Source organism: Nasonia vitripennis (assembly GCF_009193385.2).
Source record: "Nasonia vitripennis strain AsymCx chromosome 3 unlocalized genomic scaffold, Nvit_psr_1.1 chr3_random0007, whole genome shotgun sequence".
Lineage (NCBI taxonomy): Eukaryota > Metazoa > Arthropoda > Insecta > Hymenoptera > Pteromalidae > Nasonia > Nasonia vitripennis.
The window spans coordinates 3,118,207-3,145,352 of NW_022279626.1; the positions used below are offsets into that span (position 1 = coordinate 3,118,207).

Below are 27,146 nucleotides of genomic sequence, written 5' to 3' on the forward strand. Positions count from 1 at the left end.
CAAATCTAATGCAAAAAGATAGTAGCCATTTAGGTATGAATCGCGTATTATTAAATTACCGGCATTTGAAAAATGCACCCCCGTACCCGAAACGAGTGTGTGATACGCATCCACATACATCTTTGATTTTTTGAAGTCAGGCTGTGGTGGTTATAATGGGACTTGTACACCATCCACAAACAAACACAAGAAATTGATATTGAAATTTTTAAAATTAAACGGATTAAGTTTTGTGTTGTCGTTATAAGCCTTATTTTCAATAAATCTAATTATGATTTTTTTCGGCAATTGACCCAGTATGACATTATCTATTGACTGACCATGAACTGTTCAGGGTTACGTTTTTCACTTCTACCCGTGTAAGCGGACACTTTGCTGTGACTTGAGGAAGCATTTTTTATGCGCCAGAATAGAGATCCATTAGATAAAAGCTGTCACGAGAACGCACAAGACGTACACGTACCTCAACACCACCAAATAGTAGTCTATCTATATCTCTAAAAAAAACTTTTAAAAAAGTAAAAGGTTAGGCGAGTTTGATATATTCCGCAACGAAATTATAGATAGAAAAGAACTGAGATCAACCAAACAAAGTCATGTTTATTACATTTAATCGTATTGAAGCGAGAAAGAACTCAAGATAATTACTACGTAACTTGCCATGCCCCAAACACCATAAGTACAAGCGCTTTTTGCGTCATTTGTGCCTTCTTATACTTAGCTTTCTTTTTCTTACCACTCCCCACCTCTTTCCCCTCCTGTTCATCTGGCGCCATAATTTTTTTATCACTTGTTCAGCTTTGCGTTTGAGATTATCCCCACTTTTTCACACTCGCTTACTTAACACTTCTCTAAAAGGTCTTTTCTCGTGTACCACATCATTCATGATCTTTACACTAGCACGAGCAGCCTCCTTACTAACAGACTTAGCGCCACGCCTTACAAGAGGTAAAGCACCGCAACATAAGCCTTTTGAATAACTGCCAATACCCGCGCCAGTCTGATAACGCCTACAGTCAAATGTAACGTTAGTATCCCCGCTACTACTACCACCACAGTCACTACAACCGATTTGGTGGGCAAGAAAAATACTGTAGTCAGATATTTTTAATTTGGGCGCTTAAAATGAAATGTCACCGTCGACGCACCGTAGTTAAATGGGACAGAATGTCCATTCTTGCCTCTTATTTCTATCTCGATTGACTAAAAAGACGAGGGCTGCAAGGGCAGATACATTGGTGGGGTGAAGTTCTGAATGTGCGTTCTACCGTAAGTGTAATCGTGTAACTGAAGAGCCACAACAAGTAACGATCGTTATCAAACATCACCTGTCACGTAAGGTTGACAAATACTGCTATAAAACATCAGCACGCTCGGTAAACCATTTGCAAGATTTGCCGGTCTATTTCCAATAATGTAGCTGTCTGTTTTACCATCACAAGTTAATAATTCACCACTTCTAAAGCCTCATATTTTACACAAATTTTCAGATAGAGAGAATGAGTGAGTACAACCAGCGCACTTATCCCCAGTGCAGGTGCATTTGACTGAATATAGCCACTACACTGAATCTCAAATATTAGATGATCTTACACTTTGTGGAGGTTATTTATCTACTATAAAAGTATAAAGGCTATCATGAACGCTGCATTTTATTTGACTAAAAGTCTCCCGATAATCATCATCATCATCATAATCGTCATCACCATCATCATTGCGTAACTTATTGTTTAATGTAAGTAGCACGTGTGGGTTTTCTTGTTACACAGACGACTCCCTCTGCTTTCTTCTTCATTGATATGTGTTGAAAGGTAAGAGGTATTTGAATTTTGGTGAGGCCGACACACGGATTGCCGTGCAGACAGATATTTTGGGGGAGTTGTGCGGTAAAGCGATTGGCAGTGTTCTCGGAGTAATCATATCCACTGCTACTACTGGACAAAACCATGTAAAATACATCCGTCATCGTCATTTTTTGTTGTTGTTATTGGATATGTGTAGATTTGCAAGATCTTTAGCAGGCAACCAAGAATTGAATTTTTCCGAGTATCCTTTCCAACTCACGAAATACTCCTTTTACTTTTCTTTGCCCCTACTGCGCAGTTCCTGGACGATATGAAAAATGTCATCAAATAAATCTTTACGCACTCTACTCAGCTGCTGTTCGTAAAAATAGCTGTCAATTTTCTCACCCACCCGATCCTCGAGTGTGTAGATCGCGCTATGCCACGAATTGCCTTGACGTCGGGGTCCCGCACAGCGCGGTAAATAATGTTTCTTTTTTGAACAAATTTTGCACTTTGCGTTTAATAAATTCTTTGCTTTTGTCTGTTTAAAAATATATAGGCTGTCTGTCGTCGTTTTGCTGTAGAATTTGCTCCAGACCACTGGCCACATTTTTAGCTATTTTATCACGAAATGGCTCAACCCACGCGTCCTTTGTTAGCACGTCAATGACTCCCAATAAGTAGCTGTATTGATCATTATAAGTTTTTAGAAAGCGAAAGTCGGTTAAATCAGCCTCCCACAACTCGTACGGGCCGAATACCCGATAAGCAAGACGAGGAAAACGATATCGCACCATTTTATGCATTCTGTGCGCATCTCGACTCTCGCACCTCGTTAGAGGGAATTTTTTACGTGTGGTTTGCACAAGTCTGTCTCCACTAACATATGCTGATGGAGCTGGCAAACTATAGTACAGTTCTTCGAGTTTACTCTCCATTCGTTGACTGTCTCCTACCGACTAACCTCGATTTTTTTCATCTTGTACATTACTTTTGTACTAATACTACTGCCGCCTCGATTTTTGTTATTACCTTTGCGATAATTCATAAATTTCGAATTATTCGGATCTGCTGTTTTTTCCTTCTTCTCCATCTCCTCCTCATCGTCGTCGTAGTCCTTGTCACTACTACTTCGGCTGCATACTAGTTTATGTTGTTGTTGCTGTGTCGGCACTGATAATTACACGTCAGAAGCGGTCAGCAAAGAATTGTTATTGCTACTACTGTTAAATTCTTCCGCTGCAGCCGTTGCTACAGCAATATGAAGTTTCTGATTGCCTTTAAATTCCAGAGGAACGTGTGCCTTGTAAAGCGAACCAACTAACTGAAACCACGAGAAGGGGGCCTTTTTCTACTTCTCACACAGCTTCGTTTACCAAATCTACAATATTAACACCTCTTGCTTTCACGCCATGTACCGTTACAGTGCTAAGTTTATTCCAGGCAATGCTACCAGACCGACGTAAGCTATTAATTAAATTTTGCGCATTTTTACGAAAGCTTGGCGGTACACTATTAATAATATGTAAATCAGATATTACTTTGCCATCGACATTTGTAGTAATTGAGTGTGATGGCTGTAATGGTGATTTATCGGCAGTCGGTAACAACAATTCATTGACAGCTTCATTGTCCCTGCTACTTTTTCTGTAATGTAGAAACCTTTGTAACACCTGCTGATACATGTTCAAGTTCAAAATTTTGTTCATCTCGTCGTCCAGTCGCAATACCTCGGAGCCCGGTGTCTAAACTGTGTTTAGGTGGTTGTGGCCATCACCACCACTACTAACCCCACACTCGTCAGTGACAGTTGCCTTTGACGGTGCTGCTGTTATTGATAAGCATTGGCGTTGTTGTTGTTGCTGTTGTTGCTGGTGCTGTCTCACGCACTTGATACACTCTTGAGGTACTAAAATCATTTTTCTAGCTAAAAACACAGGTTTCACTATGACCAATACGAGGTTTTGAGCTTTAATTAAAAGTCTCTTGCGATCCTGTATCGTTTGGCCCTAGGCTATGATTTTGCTCAATGTTGGCGCGTGTTTACGAAATTTGCTCTTATAACGTCTCCTCAGTGGCACGTTCCCGCGTGAAAGATTCAGTACACACTCGGCCAGTCTTATCACAAGTTTGGAACAGGTTTGACGGAGCAGAGCTCTGCGTTGCACCTCGTCAAGATAACAGCACAGCACCTGCAATAATCCAGATACTATCGTCTAATAGAATAACACTGCTGCTGCTGCCACAGTCCTGATGTTAATTGGTCTGCTGCTGCTACTGCTACCACCGTCAATGTTGCTCAATCTATCACACACAAACAACTGGCACATTGTCGGTGATGAAGTTGCTTTTAATCTGTTTGCACTTCACAAATACATACTGATGCCGATTAATCAGAAAGATGCACGTGCGATACTGGCAATTTTCCAGTGTATCCTGCTTCAAGTTGTAACTTGACTTTTCGTGCTACCCTAGTTATGGTGCAATCCCTCGCTCGGGGCTTGGAAAATGACCCGGTGGTGCCAAGCGCTCCTCGTGAACGCCAGAGTCTTGCAACTCTTTGTTTCCCGACGCGAGGGTTTTTGCACGGGATTTGTGCTTGGCTAGCTGCAGCCCCAAAAACAGTAAGGAGAGAGAACGGTTCGGGATAATAGAGACAAGTGATTTATTAGACGGAACTGTATATTCTTAATAGATTCTTACAACTTATTATCGACTCGTACAAATTACTAGGATAACCCGTGAACGCAGGCAACTCCGACAAGCAAATACCCGTACACGAAAGATATCCCGCGTGACACGCGCACGTCTCAAGGCTCAAGAAGCAACCAGAACACACAAACACTAGCTCGTACTTTTCGTCTCTCACTCACTTACACAATTACGTCGCACGCGAATTTCGCAAACGCCAAACGACTTATCCTAGAATTGCCCGAACACCTTACGCCTCGTACGTCCAGGTGTCGGCGCCAAGTATTAACCTTCGTTTTTACAAAGAAACTCTCCACTTCTACCATAAAAATCCTTAATTCTACACTTTGCTTATTACTCTAGAAGATAACCCGTATAAATGAGATAACCCTTTATTCGACGGAACACAATACAAAGAGATAAAAAGATAAATACAGCGATCCGGAGGTAACTAACGCGTACGCAAGACAACCTTTTCGTTCGCGAAACCGAAACGTGGAACTGCCGTTCACCCGCAAGACGGATATGACCGGAGAAAACGGAAAACGATTTGCTGACCTTAAATCCTTTTAACTGGAACACCGGGTGAAGTTGAAGTTGAGGCACGTCTGTTTGGGAGCAGTCGGGGCAGGCAAGTGCCGGCTCGAGCACTCGCGGCTCGCAGCCTCCACTCTGCTCTCCCTAGCCGCCGTACCGCGCGCGCGCTGATTGGTCAACGCGTCGCGGCCCGACGGCTTGAGGGCCGAGAGACAGCATCGCTATAGGCTTCTTGCAAAAATTTCGGATCTTCGGGATGGAGCTGTTGAACTAGATGCCGTATTTTCGAGCGATCGCAAGGATTCTTAAAAATAACTATGAATACTTAAATTAAAAATGATGACTGCCCTTGACAAATAGATTGACTACACTCGCACTGGACGACTCACGCATCAGATCATCAAGAATCAAGAGTTTTGGTCGCGCGGGATCTCTACTGTAGTCCTCCATCTTTGGCAATCCATCGTAAAATTCAATACTGCCAGCAAATTCCTTATAAGTCGGCTGCCATTCCGTATAGTAGAGTAATATACGCTCAAATTCTGTATCGCTTATCTGTACGATGTATTTGAGAAAATTTCTGACAAACACGGTCTTGCCATACGAGGTGGGATCGCAAATCATACATGTTCAGGGATGTCTTCAACATACGTCCATAATTATGATGATGATGATGATGTTGATGATGATGATGCGAGTCAGACGACCCTCGAAATGCTCGTCAGACTGAGCAACACCCGAGATTTATTACACGTGATAATCTGTAACGCCCCCTGGCGAGGGAGAGTCACAAACGCGCGGGGCAGAGTCCCCTTCTAGCGCGCATGCACGAGCGATCGTCGAGCTTGCCGAAAGTCATTGGGCTATCTATCCGGGGAGCTCGTTTGTGCGCGCGCGCGCGTGCACTGCAAGGCTTCCAGAAGGTTAGCCAGAGCGTTTTCAGACAGCCTAACTGCACACAAGCCAGTATGCTCATATTTTCGCACCGGCCAAACTTTCCCCACAGCGAGTTAGGACATAGCTTTGCCACGAAGCACAGACAGTATAAAAAGAAGGACTCTGTATAAAAAGTTTGATCAAGATTAGAAAGGTAGTTGTCACCTAGGAAAGTACTTCTGATAATAGTTTTTATCAGTCTGGTTTGCAACTTCTGTAGCAAGTTTCTATGATTTTTATAAGCAATTTCCCATGGTATAATGCTATAGGTTGCAATGCTGTGAAAAAGCGCATAATACATAGAACATTAGTGTTCATGAAATTTAGAAATCTGGCAAAGACACAAGTTAGATATTTTGTTTTGTTAATTACTTACTCGATGTCCCTGTCCCATTTCATATTGAAATAAAAAAATAGACCTAGATAGCTAGCTCTCAACCTATTTTATCGTAATGTTATCTATTTTTAAACAAATATCTGCCTCTACGTTATTACAGTAGTTCATAAAAGTTATGTAGACTGTTTTGTAAATAGTTAGAGACAATTTATTTAAAGCTAACCACTCTGCAACTTGTTTTAGATACAAGTTCATTTTTATTTCTGCAAGTTTCCATATCTTATCAGTAGATAAGATAGCTGTGTCGTCAGCATAAGATATTATTGTATCAGGATTGAGACTGTTTAGCTATATATATATATATAAGAACAAGTAAGGGTTCTAGTATAGTACCCTGTGGTATGCCGGTTGTTATGGTTTGTGAGTATCGGCTCCTTCGCATTGTCTAGCAGTCTTCACGGGGGGTTTCACGCTGACCACCACAGTCAGACCGCGTGACACCCCCTTTTTATCGCCTACGATTGGGAACAAAACCCCTTTGCTCGCGGCTCGTGGCCTCTTTTCCGCTCAACTTGAAGGCCAGGAAGAAGCTACTAGTGCGCGCTACTTCCACAAAACCGCGTGTCGCGACACTTTTACACGAAATTAAAATCATTAAACTCACACACTCACACTTCACACAATTCAACGACGAATTCAAATTATTGTATTTCTATTCAGTTGTTGCTCAATACTAAGCAAATTGTTTAAAATTGCAAAAGGCAATGATTATTCACCATTTTGAACTCCGAATTCTACTCAACTCTCTGTGCTCCGAATAAAAGCTAAACAACAAACGTAGCGTTTGTTTATCACGCTTCACGTTTCCGCTTGTTTTATGTAAAACAAGCAAACGCGCGTACAGTGGTGCAAAACTATTTTTTTAGGCAGTTCTAAGTTTTATTTTGTTGTTTTGCTAAGCACTAAGGTGCCTGCTACCCAAAAATTCGTTTTTTTAATTTTTTTCTTTGCAGGAGGAACATAAGACAGGGTCGCTAAACTATAACCGCCAATTATAACGGGACTTTAAACTGAGTATTCCTTGATGCTATAGCCACTCGTCAAGACACCTTCTCATTTTATCTAGTTTATGAAAAATTTTTGTTTGTCTCTTCTTATACCAAATGTGTCATAGGTATCAAGACTTTGCCAAAGTACTAAAATCAAAGATATAGATATTACTTGGATAAGTTTTGTATTGTAGGATAAGGTTTATATTTTTTTTTTAATAAATAGAGGAAATAACTCTATGCTAGTTAATCCTTACATCAATTACCATAACTCCCGAATTTAACAATCAAGGTGATAACTACTTTGAGGACTACTATTTGCGCTCCAGGTTTCTGTGATAACTTATATGAACTTGCCCTATTTATTTTCTAAGACTTACATTAAAATTTTTAAATTCACTAGAAAATTGAAGGTTAAATTTGTAAGAATAAAATAAGTATTCGAAAGTGCACGACCTAATGACGCTTAGCCGTGACCCATCGCTCTTTAAGGTGCCCTGACCGCAGGGTGAGGAGAATTATCGGCTAGCTGTCGTCTCTCCACGGAATGGTGAGTCATAACGTTGCAAGAAATCGCAGCGTGAGTCCTAGGCCGGGGTAGCAGCGGGGCGTCCCGAGGCCGAAAAATATGAAGGTATAGAGTGAAATTTTATATGTGTGTGTGCTTTTTGTTTACCATAACTCCTGAGCGAGAGCGGTTCCGAGAACCACAGTAGGTGCGAGAGAGAGAGAGAGAGAGAGAGAGAGAGAGAGAGAGAGAGAGAGAGAGAGAGAGAGAGATGGGAGAGAGAAAACGAGAGGGTACGAGGAGTAGGAGTCGCAGCGTTGCCAGATCAACCCGAGAACGAGAGTATTGCTGAGCAGAAAACCCGGAGAACCATCGCCGATGAGGAAACTGCGAGGCCAAATAGAAGCTGTAGAGAGATGAATGAAAAATTATTAAGCGTGATTTATAGGGCTTGTCGTTTTTATTCTACATAATTAAATGTAAGTGTGTGTGAACGCGTTTGAGCGAAATCGAAAAGCACGCGCGGACGGGGCCTAATAGAAGGTACGCGGATTCGCGTATAGCAACGGTGCGAGAATACCAATGAGCGGTCTCCGTTCTCGCCGGCGCGGGCCGCGAGTTCGAACAAGGAGCAGCACTCGCTCTCTTGCTTGTCGGCTCTGATCCGGGACAGACGTGTCCATCAACGCTTTCTAGACAAAGGTCAGTAGTTTTTCTCCTCCTTACATCTTCTTCGCGGTCAGACGTGTCGCTGAAACTCTTAGTTGAGGTGACTTGAACGGGCTACGGTTTAGAGAAAGTTTCGTTTGCGTTTCGTGTCGGTTTTTGATTTTCTTTGTGTCGCGATTCGGGAAGTAGAATTGCGGTTTTCCGCGGGTTTGTCTCCTGGTGTCTTTGTATTAGCGAAATTTGGTTTATCTCTTGGTTTGATACGAAAGTTAAGATTTGTCTATGGTGAATAATTTAGTTTGTCTTTAATCGTTGGAAATCAAAGAGTTCAGAGGTTTTAAGGGCAAAGTGTATCGTGGTGAAGTGTCGTTAAGCTCGGGAAGTGTAAAGCGAAAAGTGCATATTGGCTAGTTGGATTAGATGGACGGCGCGTACCAGCAACGACTTGGTGCAAGCGAGAGCGACAGCGGTCGCTCGTTGCAGGCAGAGTCTTGCGTGGCCGGTCAGAAGCGTGTTGTTGTGAGCATCCTAGACGGCTGCCCACTATCTCCTGGCGCGAGCGAGGATAACAGCGGTTATCCGTCGCGGGCAGCAGAGGCACGGGCAGGGTCTATTCGGTACGTGAGGTATGTCTGGGAAGGGTCGGCCACGTCTGAGCTTTCTGGGTACGAGTTAGCGGGGCGCCGAGCGCGGCGGGTGATTGTGAAGGAGTCATCTAGGGACAGGCGATAGAGCGTCGCCCGATGCACGAATTCAGCCGGAGGGTCGCTTCATGAGTAGAAGTGCCGGTGAGTTCGTACGACCTTATGCATGGGTATTTAGGGGTGAATTAGTTTAGCTTCGGGACAAAAATTCGGCAGATTTTTAGTGGTTTGTAAAGCTCTGTTGGTTTTACGACAATTCGGTTTACCTCAAGTTTTGGGTAAAATATGCTATAACTGTGATTATGAGAACCTAAATAAATAAGAACATCACAACATCAATCGCTTGAGTTCTGGGTAATTTTTTCCTCTGTTCCACCTCCTCTGCTATCCAAGAACCCCTCCCGCTCTAAACTATATCACGGCTTAGCTGCAAGAAGATTTGGTGGCGCGAGAGTGCAGGCGCATAAAAAAGACTTTGCGGTCTTGACGATTTTCGGTCGTCTGGCGTCCCTTTGTAAGAAGAAAGCCTGCACTATCGCAAAGCCGAGAAAACACGTGGACGGTGCCGAGAAATATTCCGGGTAAAACGCAGCACAAAGTAAGCCCAAGCAAGCTACAGCGTTTCAAATTATACATTGTGAGAAAGTTTTTCTGCACAACGGATGCGAATACCGACGCGTCACCTAGGGTTTAATCTATGCGCTCCTCGACATTTACTTTCGCAAACTAGAAAGAGCAGCAAAGTTTTCGAAGTGTATTAAGTTGTGATTTTCTCGACTGCAGGCAGCTTAGTTGTACTACTTTTTACAAAAAGTGCGCAAGATATACTACTTTTCGCATTAATTATTGTGTTATACTCGTCTTCGTAGGAAGCAAAAATATGATTTTAGTAATTTTATGAAATATTAAGCAAAAACTGAATAATCACATAACTATCTGCTTAACATACCAACAGTAGCAACCTTAAAACTTTCAAATTCAATATTAATTTTTTTAACAGCTTTTAGGTTAAATATTTTATTTTGTTCATTATCTAGATCTCTTAGAGCTTCATCAAACGCTAAGATTAAATCTTCATCCCCTTTATGAAATATGGCACCTGAAAGTTTGACAGAAAATATATTATTTATTGTTGCAACAGCAGCATTTTGTACTTTATATTAATAAATTATAAAAAAATCGATTGTTTATTTATGTTGGTCTTAGGATAAAGAAATAACAACAACGAGGTTAGTTGATGTAACCTTATTAACCCTGAGATTTAAGCTAGTGTGGTGAGGGTTCGATGCTCATGACCGAATATAAACCCCAATCTTTTAGCAATATTGCCTGAATGTTTGTTTACAGATTCACTGGATTTAATAATATTGAAGGAAGATTTTATAACCGTGCTGAGCTGTTGGAGCAATATTGCTGTAGACAGCTATGTCCTTAGTAGTGTACGCACAGTGACAAAGAGAGCAGCAGGATGCGCGCTCATCCCGCTCCGTGCGGATCTGTCTTTACAGCTCGCAGCTAACTTCGCGTTGCATCTTCTGCTGCAGACTCAGCATGTATGTATCAACGAGACTCTTGTTATACATAGATTCCTTCGTGGTTATTATGTCAAAAATAAATTCTTATATCTGAACAAAGCGATCGTCATTCGTTATTGCAATGAAATTATCGGATCTAAAGTCTTAGCTCTTTGCTAGATGAGTGAAAATATCGTTCTCTAACTATTTTAAAAAATAATACGGTTGTAACAGACAATTATAATTGCCGAATCCACGTTGCTTTGTTTGATTATGCTATCCCAAATATCTTGCGTTTGATAAATTTAATGATCGTTTAGCATTTTTGTTATGCGGATGATACAAATGCAGTAATATTTCTATTTGACCTCGAAGCAATATGCTGGTAAAATCAACTTAGATTGGGTCATATTAATTAAGCAAAATAATCGATGTATTTAGTAGTGCACACCTTTAGCGGCGTGCACCTTTCTGACTAATTGACTATTGCCATTCTCAAAGCAGTAATTATTATTAGCCCATGACAGACATCAATCCACAATATTTTGTACCACATTCAACAACTAAAGTACGTTGTATTTTATAGCAGTTTGTGAACAATAGTTTACAAACTGCGATAAAATACAACGTACATCACTTGTTCGGGGATCGCGGGAAGTCGGACACATACCGGGATGAATACTATTATCGAGCATAGATAATTTAATCAAGCAAAGAGAGAAAGCAGGAAAAGGAGCCCTCAAGATCTGAAATACAATCCGGGATGCTGAGTGAGAACGAGAAAACACAATGGAGAAGATCTGAGACAGGCTGGACTATATGGATAATGTTGTGTCAAACGCATCCAACATTTATTAGTCATTATGCTTCAGGTTAAGCAGCTTAAAAAAGTACAAGAGGCGCTGGAAAAGAGTAAGAAAAGCATTAGATGGAGGCTAAGTAGAGCGGAAATGTTACCCAAACAGCAGCATACCCAGAAAGAGGACAAGGCATTACAGATGATAGAAGCATCTCATGCGGTGACGACAAGAACGCTAAATAAGCGTAAGACAATGTCACCAAGCCAGGTAGAAGGGTGACAAAAAAACTACTCTAAGAACACAAGGGAAGATAAAAGGAGAAAAAGAAAAAAAAAGAAAAGAAAAAAGGATATACATAAAGACTCTGCTATCAAGAACAAAAATGGCACTGGAAAACCACGAGAGATCCACCAGGCCTGATGCACTTGTTATAAAAGCTGCTGAGGGAAATTCGTACGCTGATATTTAGAGGAAAATAAAACCGGACCCCAATCTGGCGGTGTTGGTAACAGCGTAAATAAGATACGCAAAACGGTAGCAGGAGATCTTCTTTTGTATCTACGACGCACCAAGGAAGTGAAAACGCAAGAGCTTCAAGAAGCGATTAAAGTAGTGCTGGTAGACGAAGTCACAATCAAGAGGCTTCAGCATAAAGTGGTCTTTGAAATAGAAGACCACAACATACTAACCTCTAAACAGGATATTCTAGAAGCCCTGAGTAGAGAGTTTTCGAAAGAGAAGAAAGTAGTAGATGAGCCGTCCGTAAAAACCCTTCAAAAAACCTATGGAGATACACAGACCGCCGTCGTACAGTTGCCTGTCCAGATTGCCCAAAAGGCGATTGCATGGGAAAAGCTCAAAGTAGGTTGGGTTGATTGCAAAATCAACCTGCATTCTCTGCCGGGAAAAGGATGAAGAATGCCTAGCCTACCGAGCCGCATTAAAAGAACTGAAGAACCAACGAAAATAAAGATATTACACTTAAATCTAAACCACTGAAAGACAGCACAGGACCTTATTCCAAATCTGAATTCGGATCCACGGTTCAGATTTGCAAATGTTTATTACTTTTTCTAATAAATATTAGACTTATTATTTCTTTTATTAAAATCTAATATTAAAAAAGTACCAAGGACCAGTAAGAAGAAGTGATGAGCGTTTCAATGGCGATCCTGCCAGGATTGTTGGTTTTTAAAATGGATGTACAACACTTAAAGTAAAATCAATAATAATTAAAGCTTTCCTATTTATAAAAGTATTTACCGTTTTGTACCACTAGCAAGATACAGATCTGTCATACGTATTGTCTGTATATTTTGCAGTCATTGAAAATTATAAAATATAAATTTATCTAAACATTATAAAACTAATGCGACGCATACCAACCGATCAATAGATCATAGAATCCACAAAGCAAAGCCGGGAGAATGAGATTAACCGGAAGGTTTAATTATTAAAAATTTCAAGAGCTTTGGATGTCCTATTTTTTCGTACACGATCTCAAGATCAAAGGATAAAAGATCTTGAATTTCAAATTGCAATCTTAAACAATAAATTGAATGATATAACTAACGAAAATATTCAATATAAAGTAAGACACAATAAAATCTTTAATAAATTAAAATACGAAAGTGATATCATGACTCATAGATGATATGAGAAACATTAGGAAAATTAATAAAGACGTACATATACACCATGAAATTATTTCAAATCTTATTCATGATTTTATTAGTGTTCAGAAAAAGCTGTGTTCATTCTAACCTAGTACAATAACTTTTTCATATAACAATTTAATAAATTGTACAGACGTTCACGGAGACATAAACGATATTAAAATGGCGAAATCGGGTAACACTATATTTTCTAGCACGCTTCGAAAAAGCGCCATGATTACTCGTAGTGCAGCCGCGGAAAATCTAAAAACACAGTTAAACGAAACTTTTAATGCAGGGCTTACTACAGATGACGCGAATCAGTCGATGATCGACGACCCTTCATCAAACGCCAATTGGGCACGAAAAAAAGTACATGACTTTAAACATAAACCATGACACTCTTAAAACAAGAGTTGACGAAATAGACACGAGCATGTTAAATAAACTAGATGAGAATGATCTAGATAAATATAAAGAAATTGTTGAAAAGTCGATCGACACTAAAGTAGCTCTGATGTTTTCTGAACTTCGTCTCGAGGCTCAACCAGAAACTAGCTCTTCGGCAAACGTAGAAACACTAATAGATATGAAAATTAGAAAACACGAAGAGGACGCAGAGGTCTTAATAATGAATTTAAAACAAGACATAACCTCAAAAATAACCGATTTGACAAATACGAGCCAGAATTTATTGAAAATAATTAAATCAAACGAAAAATGAATTAAATCACTCGAAATTGAACACACAACATATAACAATACACTTCTTAAATTCGATGAAACGTTACAGAACTTAAAAACCTACATCGAAAATTCTAACAAAACTTTTACGGAAGAATATCAAAACTTAACGGGTAAACTCAATAAGATTCGGTCATCAAATCACGAAATTACTCTGGACGGAAATAACACAATACTAAGTCTTACGTCTAAATCACCCAAACTCAAACCACCAACATTTAAAGCTGACAGTAAAGAAAAACCAATGCGGTATTTACGTGATCTTAAGAGATACTTAGGCGTTCTAAACGTGGACGGTTCTGAGATAAATATAATAATCAGTCAAAGATTAGAAAACACGGCTTCTTCGTGGTTAGACATTGCACAATACTCAATCAATAATATATCTGATTTTGAAAGAAAATTTAAAGCCCGATTTTGGAACCAGGATATCCAAGATGAGTGGTCACGGAAAGTTGAGTACAACAGATATAATTCTGGTTCAAAATACTCTCATCTTGAATATGCTACGTATGTCTGGGGATTCGCGCAAGATTTAGAACGAAACTTTTCAGAAGCCGAACTTGTAAGAAAAATTTCAAACCACTTTACGGTTAAATCACAAAATATAAACACACAAGATAAATTTTTTGAATTACTTGCTTTCAAAGATAACGGTCATAATGAAAGACAATCTCTATTTAAGAAAAAATATAATTCCGACGATTCAAACACAGAATCCTCTGGAAAATATCAAACAAATAAAGCTACAAATCAACAATCAAACTTTCAAAACAAAAATTTTTCCAAGAAGAGTCCTCAAATACAGACGTTAAACGTAATCAAGACAAAAACGAGAAACTCGGCAAAATCTACTATTAAAGAAACGGGCACAAAACCTAAAACAATAATTTCGAAACCAACTACGACAAAATTTTTATTAGAAGATTCGTTAAATGATTGTTTAGAAGATACTTGGGGTACCTTGAGAAAAAACCAATAACAGTTGTTTCTTGTGCCTCGGAAAATAACTTTCAATGACTTTCAATCTCGAAGATTTTCAAGAATCCTCGAGAGGACTTATTATACGAATCAGATGACAAAGTAAAAAATGAGATTTGCGCTTGCCCGGAAATTGAGATTAAAATTAATAATATTCCAATAAAAGCTTTAGTTGACACTGGAAGTCAAATTACATGTATTTCAGAAAATTTCTATCTGATAAACATTGATAAATTTAAAAATATTCCTACCTTACGTATAGTGGGTACAATAATTCGAGGGGCGACTGGCCTAAAATCAACTCGTTTAAACAAACAAATAATGTCGTGTACACAAATTGGTACTTGTATGAAAGACTTAATTTTCCTAATAATTCCAAAGTTAATCCGTGATTGTATTCTCGAAATCGACTCAATCAAAGAATTTGGTACTATTATAGATACAAAAAATGATGAAATCATAATACATATAGATGATAAAATTGAAAAATTATCTTATAAAAGCAAAAGTTTATTAGAATCAAACATGGATCATCGCTATATAGAGATACTCGAGGAGGATACAACGATGAATGTTGATTCTCACTCACCTTATTTAAATGAATTAACGTATCGACGAAATGATCGTAATTCATTAGTTGATCCATACGATATTACTGATATGGAAATCAACGAAAAAATTAAATCCTGTGTAGTAAAAAATCCAGAAACGATCAATAAACTAACAAATTTAATTCAAAAATATCGTAAAGTATTCTATAAAAAAACCTGGAAGATTAGTCGGTTTTGAATATAAACTAAAAATAAAAGAAAATCCTGAACCTTTCTTCATTCCTCCGTATCCAGTAAATATAAATATGAAAAGTAAGTTACGGGAGCAAATTGAAGTAATGCTAAATTGGAAAATTATACGTCGGTCAAGTAGTAATTTCATAAGTCCATTTGTACCGGTAATAAAAAAGAACAATACAATTCGTTTATGTTTAGATGCACGCAAAGTAAATGAAATGTTAGAGGATGATCTTGAATCACTCCAAAACATAGAAGAACTTCTACAACAATGTCACGGTGTAGAAGTCATGTCGAGTCTCCATTTAACGTCAAGTTTTTGGCAAATACCTCTAAGCTAGGAAAGTAAGCAGTACACTGCATTCATGTTCGAAGGAAAATTATACGAATTTAAAGTAGTTCCTTTCGGTACAAAAATAAGCAGTGCAGCTTTAATTCGCGGTTTATTTCACGTTACAAAAAATGTCGGTGATTTCATATTAAATTTCGTGGATGATTTTCTGTGCATCTCAAAAAGTGAAAAAGATTACTTGAATCATTTAGAAAGATTATTTGAAAGTTTAATTAAATCGAATTTCACATTAAATTTTGAGAAAACGGAATTCTTTAAAGAAGAAACAAGATTCTTAGGCTTTATTCTTTCGACTAAAGGAATCAAACCACAAGAAAATAAAATAGAAGCAATAAAAAATTATCCTATTCCAAGAAACATAAAACAGTTACAAGCTTTTCTCGGAACAATAAATTTTTACGCCAAATTCACGAACAATCATGCAAATGAACTACTACCATTATTGGAGTTATTGAAAAAAGATAAACAAAAATCCTGGGGGTGGGGGGACAGACAACAAAAAGCATTAAATAAAGTAAAAGAGCTTTTTGAAAAAGACGTTTGCCTTGCATATCCTGATCCATCCAAACCATACATCCTCCGTTGCGACGCGTCTGATTTCGCAATTGCGGGTGCACTTTCACAAATAGATAACAAAGGAGATGAACGGGTTATCATATACATTAGTAGAACGTTAAAAGCAGCAGAACTTACATATTTTACGACAGAAAAAGAATTACTCGCGATTGTATGGAGTCTGCAGAAACTTAGTGCATATTTACGTGCGGCTAAAGTATATATAAAGACTGATCATAAGGCTTTAATTTTCTTATTCAAATGTAAATTCGTCGGAAATCGGATTCGTAGATGGATTCTCGGCACACAAGACTACAATATACAAATTGACCATGTATCGGGAAAAGAAAACGTAGTGGCCGACATCCAACATATAATCCAGACGATAAACGAAAACCGGGAGAAATTATTATCGCAATTGTGAAAAAACAGAAATTTTCAAAAGATTTGTTTAATAAATTTAAACACTTGTCAGAGCATCAACGCGATGACGAGTATTTAAATCAATTAATTTCAAAAAACTCTGATGATAAAGATCCAAATAAATTAACTTATCTAATCAAAAATAACATTATTTACAAAAAGAATCAATCGAATTCATATAAAATCATGATTCATAAAAACACGATAGAACAATTAATTCTTGAAACACACGAAATGTACGGCCATGTTGGCGCGAAAAAAGTCATTCATATGTTACAAGAAGATTTCTATATAAAAAATATACGACACAACACACAAAATAATTGCTTTTTGCGACTCATGTCAACGAAACAAAATCTCAACTCGCACATGTGCAGCGCCTATGGAATCTATTATTCCAGAAGCACCAAACGATTTATTGTCTATAGATTTTTATGATCCTTTACCGACGGATCGCGGTGGAATGAAAAACATTCATTCAAGTAATGCCCTATACAAGATCCGGCATGTAACTTCCTAGAATATATACATTTAAAAAAAAAATCCTAAAAAACATCCGAGTCTGCCTATACAGCGAGCGCACGGAATATTTCGGCCGTCCCCACTCTTCTCACCTCCTACGAAACCAACAGCTACGCAGTAGTCAACGCAGCGACGGCAGGCCATCGACGCGCATGTGTGCGTGCGCGTCCCCCTTCTCTCTCCAGCTACCAAGCCAGCATTAGCAGCAGCGCGTTGCGTAACAGTATTTATATGTATATGTGAGCGTAAGCGAGCGACGGCGAGTCGTGCGCATCCGAGTATGTTTGTATGAATGATAAATGTAAATATGAATGAATGATAGTATGATTGTGTGAATGTGCGAATATTTTCGGCGGCTCGATCAGCGCTCGCTTAGCGCCCTATAAAAGGCCATGCGAGGCCTGTGTTCAATCACTAGCGGCAGCATTTTCTACTCTGGCTGCACTTTTAAGCGCCTTAGTACATATACAGAAATCTACTGCAAAATTAAGCGTAGAATTTAATAATTATAAAATTCGAGCAGCACTTTTAAGCGCTCTAACACTTACTCTACTGCAAAATTAAGCGTAGAATTTAATAATATTTAATAATAGCATAACAGAAGTCTTCATCAAAAAATAAACAAAATTGTAACTAAATCTGATTTAAAAAGAATAATAGCAATAATAGGCATTATTCTTATGTTAAATTATTTTTGTTAATATACACACTATTTTAAATATAAACAAGAGTTTATAATTATTGCGTTGCATATCCATTACCCACAATCCCGGACCTACTATTATTATTATTATTTAATTCATTTAAAATCAATTTTCTTTTTATATTATTCGTTAAATAATAATTTAAAGTAAAATCGATTTATTCCAAATCTGAATTCGGATCCACGGTTCAGATTTGCAAATGTTATTTCTTTTTCTAATAAATATTAGACTTGTTATTTCTTTTATTAAAATCTAATATTAAAAAAGTACCAAGGACCAGTAAGAAGAAGTGATGAGCGTTTCAGGGAGGAAACCATTATTGATTGCAGGCGACTTCAATGCGTGGGCTGTAAAGTGGGGAAGTATAAGGACTAATCGCGGAGGGTAAGTACTCCTGCAAACATTCGCTCTCCCGGATTTGGTCCTAGTTAACCAAGGATGCACCCACACCTTTAGAAGAGGAGACGCAGGGTCTATTGTCGACCTGGCGTTTGTTAGCAGCAGCCTTATTGGCTTAGTTGATTCATGGATAATAAGTGAGCACTAGACACATAATAATCACCAGGCCATAATAATGGAGGTAGAAATATCAAAACAGGGACCAAGCGCGAATACAACGACCAATAGAGTTAGTTGGAAAACGAAGGATTGTGAAAAGGAAATATTCCTGTTAGCACTAGAGGAAATGCAACTGTCTGGAACGGTGAGCAGCAAGACGGATCAGGTGACGGTAAACATCACCCAAGCATGTGACACTGCTATGCCTGAAAGAGTGGCATACAGTAGACGACAACATATCGTATACTGGTGTGACAAGAAGATTGCGAGTGCACGTAGCAAGTGCCACTATACCAGAAGGCGAGAAAGAAATACTATAAAACTGGTAGAGTCCAGGAAATAGTAGATGCCCGCGTACAAGAAATAAAGGACGCTAAAAGGAGGTTTAAGGGGACACATCACCTTTAAATGCTGAAAAAAAAGAATTATGAGTAAAAATGACAACATAAAAGTAAATCATTTGAAATTTTTTCTAGTGATATTTAATATAATAGTATATTGTGTACCAAGGGCATAAAGTGTGCTTTTTTAGGCCAAGTGTGGAGTTTGCCGTACGAGTCAAGGCGAGTTTGCCCGAGCTGAGGGCGAGGGCGTTTACGAGCCGCAAACGAGTACTGCAACCACACGAGGTCAAAAAGCAGCCCACAATAGAAACCCTATCTTTTTATTGCGGGGATGGAAAGAGCGGGAAATTTTACGTTCAGAGTGATATTTTTGTTTTGTGTAGCGAAGGTCATCTCGAAGTCATGCAGCCAGTTCAACAAGATCCACCTGCGTAATTCCTCTGGCAACGCCAGAATCGAAAAAATCGTAGATACAAGTTGTACGATATCGAGGTGTTGCGTAACGGTGACCTCAAATTTAACCTGCTCTCAAAGGTCACTTCAAGATTAAATTTTTTTTTTTTCTTTCATAGAGTACCCATATTTTCGACTCCAGATTCTGAAAGCGCGTAAAATTTTGCGTTTTAAACCAGATAGTCAACTTAAAATTGAAGAAAGGATTTTTAACATCTAGCGTACTATTTCCTGCGTTTCGACATCATTATAAAAATTTTTTAAAAATCAAACAAGTTATAGTATATTACGATACTAGTGCGGTAAAGTCGTTTCACCCCCGCGGGGACAATATCGCCCGACCGAAGCGAGGGTGATAAGTTCCCACAAATGTGAAATCCCTTTACCCTCCTAGTATCGTACAATATTTTATGAAACAACGTGCATAAACCGAGATTTAGCCAGGGCAGTTTTGCACAAGCGTGACTTAAATCGAGGTTTATGCCATGGCGTGTAATAAAAATAATTGAATGAAAGTTGAAACTTTGACTTGTTTAATTTTTAAAAAATGTTCTGATCATTCAAATTAAATTTTTTGTATTCACATCAAAACTAATGGTTTCTGAAGTATGTTAAAAAAATTTTAACCCGTTTCGTCCAGCCATTGTCCAGGAATCATGATGTGAATCGGTCCAACCAAGTTCTCGTCGTGGGTCTTGGACATCTAGTTTTATAATGATGTCGAAATGCAGGAAATGGTCCGCTAGATGTTTGAAATCCTTTCTTCGATTTTCAGTAGACTATCTTGTTTGAAACGCAAAATTTTACGTGCTTTCAGAATCCGGAGTAGAAAATATGGGTACTCTATGAAAAAAAAAAAAAATTTAATCTTGAAATGACCTTTGAGAGCAGGTTAAATTTGAGGTCACCGTTACGCAACACCTCGATATCGTACAACTTGTATCTACGATTTTTTCTATTCTGGCGTTGTCAGAGGAATTACGCAGGTGGATCTTGTTGAACTGGCTGCATGACTTCGAGATGACCTTCGCTACCCAAAACAAAAATATCACTCTGAACGTAAAATTTCCCGCTCTTCCCATTCCCGCAATAAAAAGATAGGGTTTCCATTAAAAAAATCAAAGTTGACCTTGATATGACCTTGAAAATCAAGCTCAAGGTCAAATCCAAGGTCACCATCAGATTTTCCCCTCGATATCCTACAACTTTTGTTTTTACCATTTTTTTTATTAGGACTGTCCCTAACGAGTTATCACCGGTGCCCGTTTAAATTGGGTCACCCTGTATATATATATATATATATATATATATATATATATATATATATTAGTGTTTAAATATCAAAATATTCACAATTATATACAATTTTAATTGTATAAAATACTAAAAATCGCATAAATCTAACTCATTTTCAAAAATGTACATTTAAATAAATATTTAATGCTGCAAAATTTTAATGTTAAGTATGAGCTATATGAAAAAACAATTCAATTATCTTTTGATATATTATACTACCGTATCTATTGATCTACTATTAATAAGGTATTATAAAATACTATACTGTTTTAATCAAATTTTTGTTTTCATGAAGTTTTTTTTGCTATTATAATTTGATAAATATACAATGTCATTATTATCCACATTCACCGTATGATCCTTTCAAAATAACGAATACAATTATCAGTTGTTTTATTAGCTAAACTTATTATTTTATTATCTATATTATTTTCTGATTGATTTTTAACAGTTACTTTTTCTTTGTGTTTGCTTCTAAAGAGTTAATTGATGATTGCTGTATATAATACCTTAAGTTCCTCAATATCAATTTAAAAAAATTTAATTTCAATTTAGCAAATTTAATTACGTGAGTAACGTTTTTTTTTGTAATTGGAATTTTAAAAATTGTTTTGAAATAAATTTTATTTTTATAATCTTTTGATATTAGAAAAAATGATAAAGTAAATGTGTCAAACATTATAATCAATTGTTATCGCATTTTACAAACATTAAAGTTAACATTGCATGGGCAAATATTAAATACAATAGCAACTGCAAATGCTATAGCAAAAACACCACCATTATAATAATTAGTCTAATACTGTACTTGATCAAAAGATATACGTAAATTATCTTTATTTTGAAACAGCCTATCAATAAAATTTTTTTGATCATTATCAAGACATTTTTTGTTAAAACTATCAAAAATTTGTATTACATTGTCTTTGAACCACAAACAAATCCAGTGTTTGTTTGTACTTAAACAAGAAAAAAGTATTTGAATATAATCTTTATGTCTATCAATAGGTTAAATATTAGACAACCTCTGAAAATTAACTGTAAATTGCATATCAAAAATCGAGTGAAATTTTAAAATGTTGTTGAATTCAAGTATATAGTTATTATTCAATTGACTTTTGGTATCAGATTAATTTCCAATTCCGTTTAAAATAAGTACATTCTAACGGGGCTCGATTTCTGGGGAAAACTTGGCAATACTCGGCCGGATTATAATCCATCGGTGCGACAGAGAACTCTCTTAACGTCTGCGATTAACCCGCGTTGCAACACAGCTCGCTGCTAGAGCTGCTTCGCGAACGTCGTGTTCGCACGTGTGCTATTCCTCCGCACTCTCCTGTACGGAGCCAGCTTCTCAGATTCGCGTTACAACCGCTTGCTGTAACGCCCGCGGAGGCGGCGGTATTCGCGGTGAGGACGTAGGGAACGGGAGAGAACAAACCGGGAAAATGAATCTAGTCCCGATTAAAATAAAATAACAAAATAATGTATTGTGCAGCCATTATTGTTTCTATACAAATGCGCGCCAAGTCGCCTCCTTGTTTACTCGGCGTGGAGAGTATCTCGCGAATCGTACGCGCGCGAACAAGAAAGCCGTTACTTGGTGCCGCTGCAGCAAGTCGCAAAGCTGTAGCCGCTTCTACTGCTAACGCGATACAGAAAAAGGGCTCAGCCCTACCAACTCGCTGTCGTCGTTCTCGGTAGGCGCGCACCACACACTCACACACACTCTGCGCCGGTGGTGTTGTTGGCTCACTCGCAGGAGCCGACGTCCTCTCGTTCAGTCGCTGATCGACAGGCCAGGTCGACCTTCCCTTTGAAAGCAGAAGTTGGTAGGGACGTCTTCATCTCGCGATCACACACACTCTTACTCTCTTGCACGCTATCGGTTGTCGCTCAATTTAGTCAGTCTCACACACGAGAGCTGACGCGTTCGTTATTATGGCCGGAAGTTATCTGTCTCTCCGACGGACCGCGACTTATACGTGAGGCCCCGAATCTTGCCTCACGCTTGCGCAACGTCGCGTTTCAACGATGCGTGAATCTACTTGATTTCGCACCTTGTTACAGCATCTATAGTATTATTAATGTAATATAAATTGTCGTACAACAGCAAATAATCTATTTTTTATTTTCATTTTTATCAGGTATTTGTGCACTAATTAATTGGTTTAAGTGATTTACAGCATCAATTTTTTGAAATGTATAGAAGTAGATATTTGGTAAACATTATCAAAAAGTGCAATTTACGGTTCTTGCAGGTATTTACTAATTAGTAAAAGTTGTCACGAAAAAAGATAAAAATTGATTTCTAAAATTCACGTTTCAACTTCTTCTTATATAATCGTATTAAAAAATGTTTATAAAGAAACACTTCAAAATTTAACTTCATAAAACACCTTTGTTGATACAATAATTATTGATAGAAGAATATGTAACTATGATCGTCTACATAAATTGAATATAACAATGCTAGTTTTTATTTTTATTATTTGAAATAGCTTACCAATTTTAATATTCTGCACCGCCGCTGTTGTTGATATTATGGTACATGTACAAACAATAATTAGGAACGAATAAAATTTATTTAATTTCATTTTTTTCATCGCAAGCTGCAACATCAAACTGATTAATTTTGTGGTACTGTTATGAGTAGTCAAACGGCACCGATGCTATGTCAGGATAGCGCTACGTTCAGATGGCTTTATTCCAAATTCAAGCGCTTAAAGTATAGTTGAATCAACACATTTAAAGCTGAAATAAAAAAGAATATATGTATATATATATATATATATATATATATATATATATATATATATATATATATATATATATATATATATATATATATATATATATATATATATATATATATATACGTATTAAGAGGGCGTAAACAGTTAAAAGTCATTAAGTGACGTATAATAAACGTTAACAAAATAGATGCGTCATCAGAGTTGTTGTGGGAGGATTTCGGAGTGGAAAAGGCGAAAAACGGTATTAATGATTTTATTACATTACCTCAAAATGTCTAAAAAATGCAAAAAAAACAACCCTGGCGAGAAAAATCACGTGATTTATCACGCGATTAATCACGTGAACGGTCACTTGATTTATCACATGATTTATCACATAATTATTTGGCGTGATATCTCACGTGAGAAATCGCGTTAAAAATCACGTCAGAAGTCACTCATAAAATTGAAGTGAAATAAATTGACCGCAGAAAAATTTTAAAAAAGTTGCCCTAACCGAGGATCGAACCCCGGTTATCAATTCCCTAATCCATTATCGTACTGCCTGAGCTATTTGTGCTGTTGTAAGTATTGAAATTCCATACTGTTTCTATCTAAAATTATGTTTGATTTATAAATTTGTACAGTTTACACGTATACTTTAAGATAAAAATTAATATGATTTATAATATTTTCGAAGTTAAGATTGATGTTTATAATCTAAAATTTAATATTAACATTATATTATTATGCATAGAAGAATCATTCTAATTTATAAAGATGAAAACGCGAAATAAACGTATGTTTAATTGGATAATTAGAGTTTTTTTTATTAATGAAATTATTTTCCTTATTTTGTCAATAAGCAGCAGATATACACGATATACATATGTATTTACATATACAGTCTATACACGTAAACAATAGATTATGAGATTCATACATGATCTTTGAGTCATCATTAGGACAAGTAATGGATTGTGAAGTTGAGGACCGGGGTGATTTATCAACAAATCTATTTTTCATAATTGTATGGTAAAAACAAAATAATTTTATTTTAATTAAAAAAAATTCTATTTTATGAGTAATTTCTGACGTGATTTTTAACGTGATTTCTCTCTCTCTCTCTCTCTCTCTCTCTCTCACTTGTAATACCCCGTACAAGCTCCACACAAAAATTTATAAATATTGAATATTAAATCATATGAAACAACATTTTAGATTATACAAGAGCATCTTATGCTCCCCCACTCCCAATACAAAGCTACGCGCCACAGCTGACAGTTGAGTTCAAAGCAGTAGTACAAGAGCAGTGCCACGAGCCAGCCAGCGGCAACAGCGGCAAGCAGCAAGAAAGCGGGGAGAGCGCGAAACACGCGCCTATATCTATATAGACCGAGCGGTGAGCACAGCGGCGCAATTATAATGAGAGTAGGAGTAGAGAGCGAGCGGCGGCGCGGAGTGCGCATTATATTATAAGTTATAACGGTGTACTGGATGCAGTTGCTCAGTTTCCAGCTCCGCTATAATCAAGGTACGTAGACCTCGTTACTCTCGAGAAAGAGAGTCGTCGGGATAGCACCTAGTGCTGAATAGGTTCCGGCCAGGCCAGTTATGCTGCGATCTCGTACATATGCGAGACGCAAGCCCGCGGAGACGGCTGGGTTGGTGATGGAGCGAGGTACAAGTATACGCGGAGGAACATGCAAAATAACGACTGTTGAGATTGTTGAGGAACTGTCACAGCGTTTATTGACAAACTATATACAGGGCTTGCATGCGAGCTAGCGAGGTCGCAGGTACGAGGGAGGATAAGGAGAGCCCTGGCGAGTGTAGCGTGAGAGAGAGAGAGAGAGCTGGCACTTACAGTTAGCCGGTATCGCCCTGATGTTCGCTGTCAGCAGTCGGAACCCCGTCGGTGCAGTTCCGGATGCGGTAGCGAGACGTAATGTCGTATACGCACGCACACTCACACACTTCAACTTTCACTCTCCTAACAGCTATCTCCCGAAAGTACTGAGCGCCTCGCGAGGAGTCAGTTCAAAGGTCGGATCGTATCTGGCGGCACGCGTCTCAGTCGCGTGTCGCCGAATTTTCTCTCTCTCTCCCTCTCTCTCCGCCTCTCTCGCGTCGTCTAGCGGCTCTCCCCGCCTTGCCAGCGCTGGTACCTGTAACAGTGTGAATTTAGTACAAGTCTTTCTTCTCGCGGCATGCTGAGCTTATGACGTGCTAATGTCGCCCGTCATAAAGTGTGTAAATGATTTTTGTATATAGGTGTGAATGAGTGTGTGCAAGTATGAATGTGATTTTTTCCGGCGCACAGTGGGAGAAAATGGACAAAATTCGAGCCACGCGTCATTTAAATCGTAGAGCCATGATTTTTTTTTAAACTCTAAAAAAGCATCAAGTTTAAGCTACAGGTGCGGAAATTATTGTATCACCTTCCCCTAAACCCATGCGACCCCTAGAAGCCACCCCTACCAAACCACAAGCAGTCTAACTCATCTATCCCAGGGAACAGCGAGTTAAATCGCTTTATTTTTTCTTAAAATAATTAAACCATACACCATCAGCCAGATAATAACCTAAATACCTCCCCCTAACCCGCTTAACCCCTAGATACCACCCCTACCAAACCACAAGCAGGCTAACTAAACTAACCCTGGGAACAGCGAGTTAAATCACTTAATTTTTTCTTAAAATAATAAAGCCACACACCATAAGCCAGCTAACCACCTAACCACTCACCCCCCTACCCCTAGAAACCAAACCTACCAATCCACAAGCAGGCTAACTAACATAACCCTGGGAACAGAAAGTTAAATCGCTTTATTTTTTCTAAAAATAATAAATACCCACTCCACAGGCCAGACCGGAAACACGCAGAATCATATAACCCCGTAGTTGCGTCATATAGTCATCTGCGTTGAAACAGGTTTAAGCCCCTTTACCACGTCAAGGTTGCAGTCTTCAAAAAGGTTTTTTTGTTTTTTGTTTTTAATTTTTTTTTAGTTTTTATATCTGTAATGTTTTATAATTTTTACATAGCAAAGTTGAGACATTTATTGAGGATTAGAATTACTGAATCATCATTTCATCAGAAATGTTTGAGCTTGTGAAGTTAATTCTTTAGTTTTTTTTTCTTCAACATCTCGCAAGCTGCTTATGACTGGATCTGATAAAACTAAGCAATAATGAATTTTATCTTCATTCGCCTTTCTTATTTCATACATTCTGCTATGTCGAACTCGAGCATGGCGAAATATTTTGTTGTTGGATTCCTGGGCTTCTTCTGAAAAATACCCAATAGGTCCATCAAATGTCCTCATAATGTCACATCCATGTATTAGTACTTTATGCACAGAAGGTGACATCGTATACCACGGGTAAATTTCTGTACATTTTTTAGCAGTTTCCAAGCAATATTTTTTAAATGCGTTTAAATTAACTTCTTTTGTGCAAGATATAATTTGTAGAATTACATGCATTCTAATTAATAACTCTTCGTCTACACCGATAATTTGAGATACTGCTTTAGATTTGCCAAAAAACGAACGTGCCACA

General features: G+C 38.0%; 1 protein-coding gene across 2 annotated transcripts in view; it reads right to left on the reverse strand.

Annotated features, from left to right (window-relative positions):
* Positions 1–27,146, reverse strand: part of LOC103317005 (glutamate receptor ionotropic, kainate 2) — a 661,640-nt gene that overhangs the window by 625,862 nt on the left and 8,632 nt on the right. For both annotated transcript variants that reach the window (XM_031926014.2, XM_031926013.2), the window contains exons 2-3: positions 23,354–23,601; positions 10,108–10,257 (exon numbers count right to left, since the gene is read on the reverse strand). In XM_031926014.2, coding sequence (XP_031781874.1) covers positions 10,108–10,257; positions 23,354–23,468 — 265 coding nt within the window. In that variant the 5' untranslated portion in view covers positions 23,469–23,601. The remainder of the gene's footprint in view (positions 1–10,107; positions 10,258–23,353; positions 23,602–27,146) is intronic.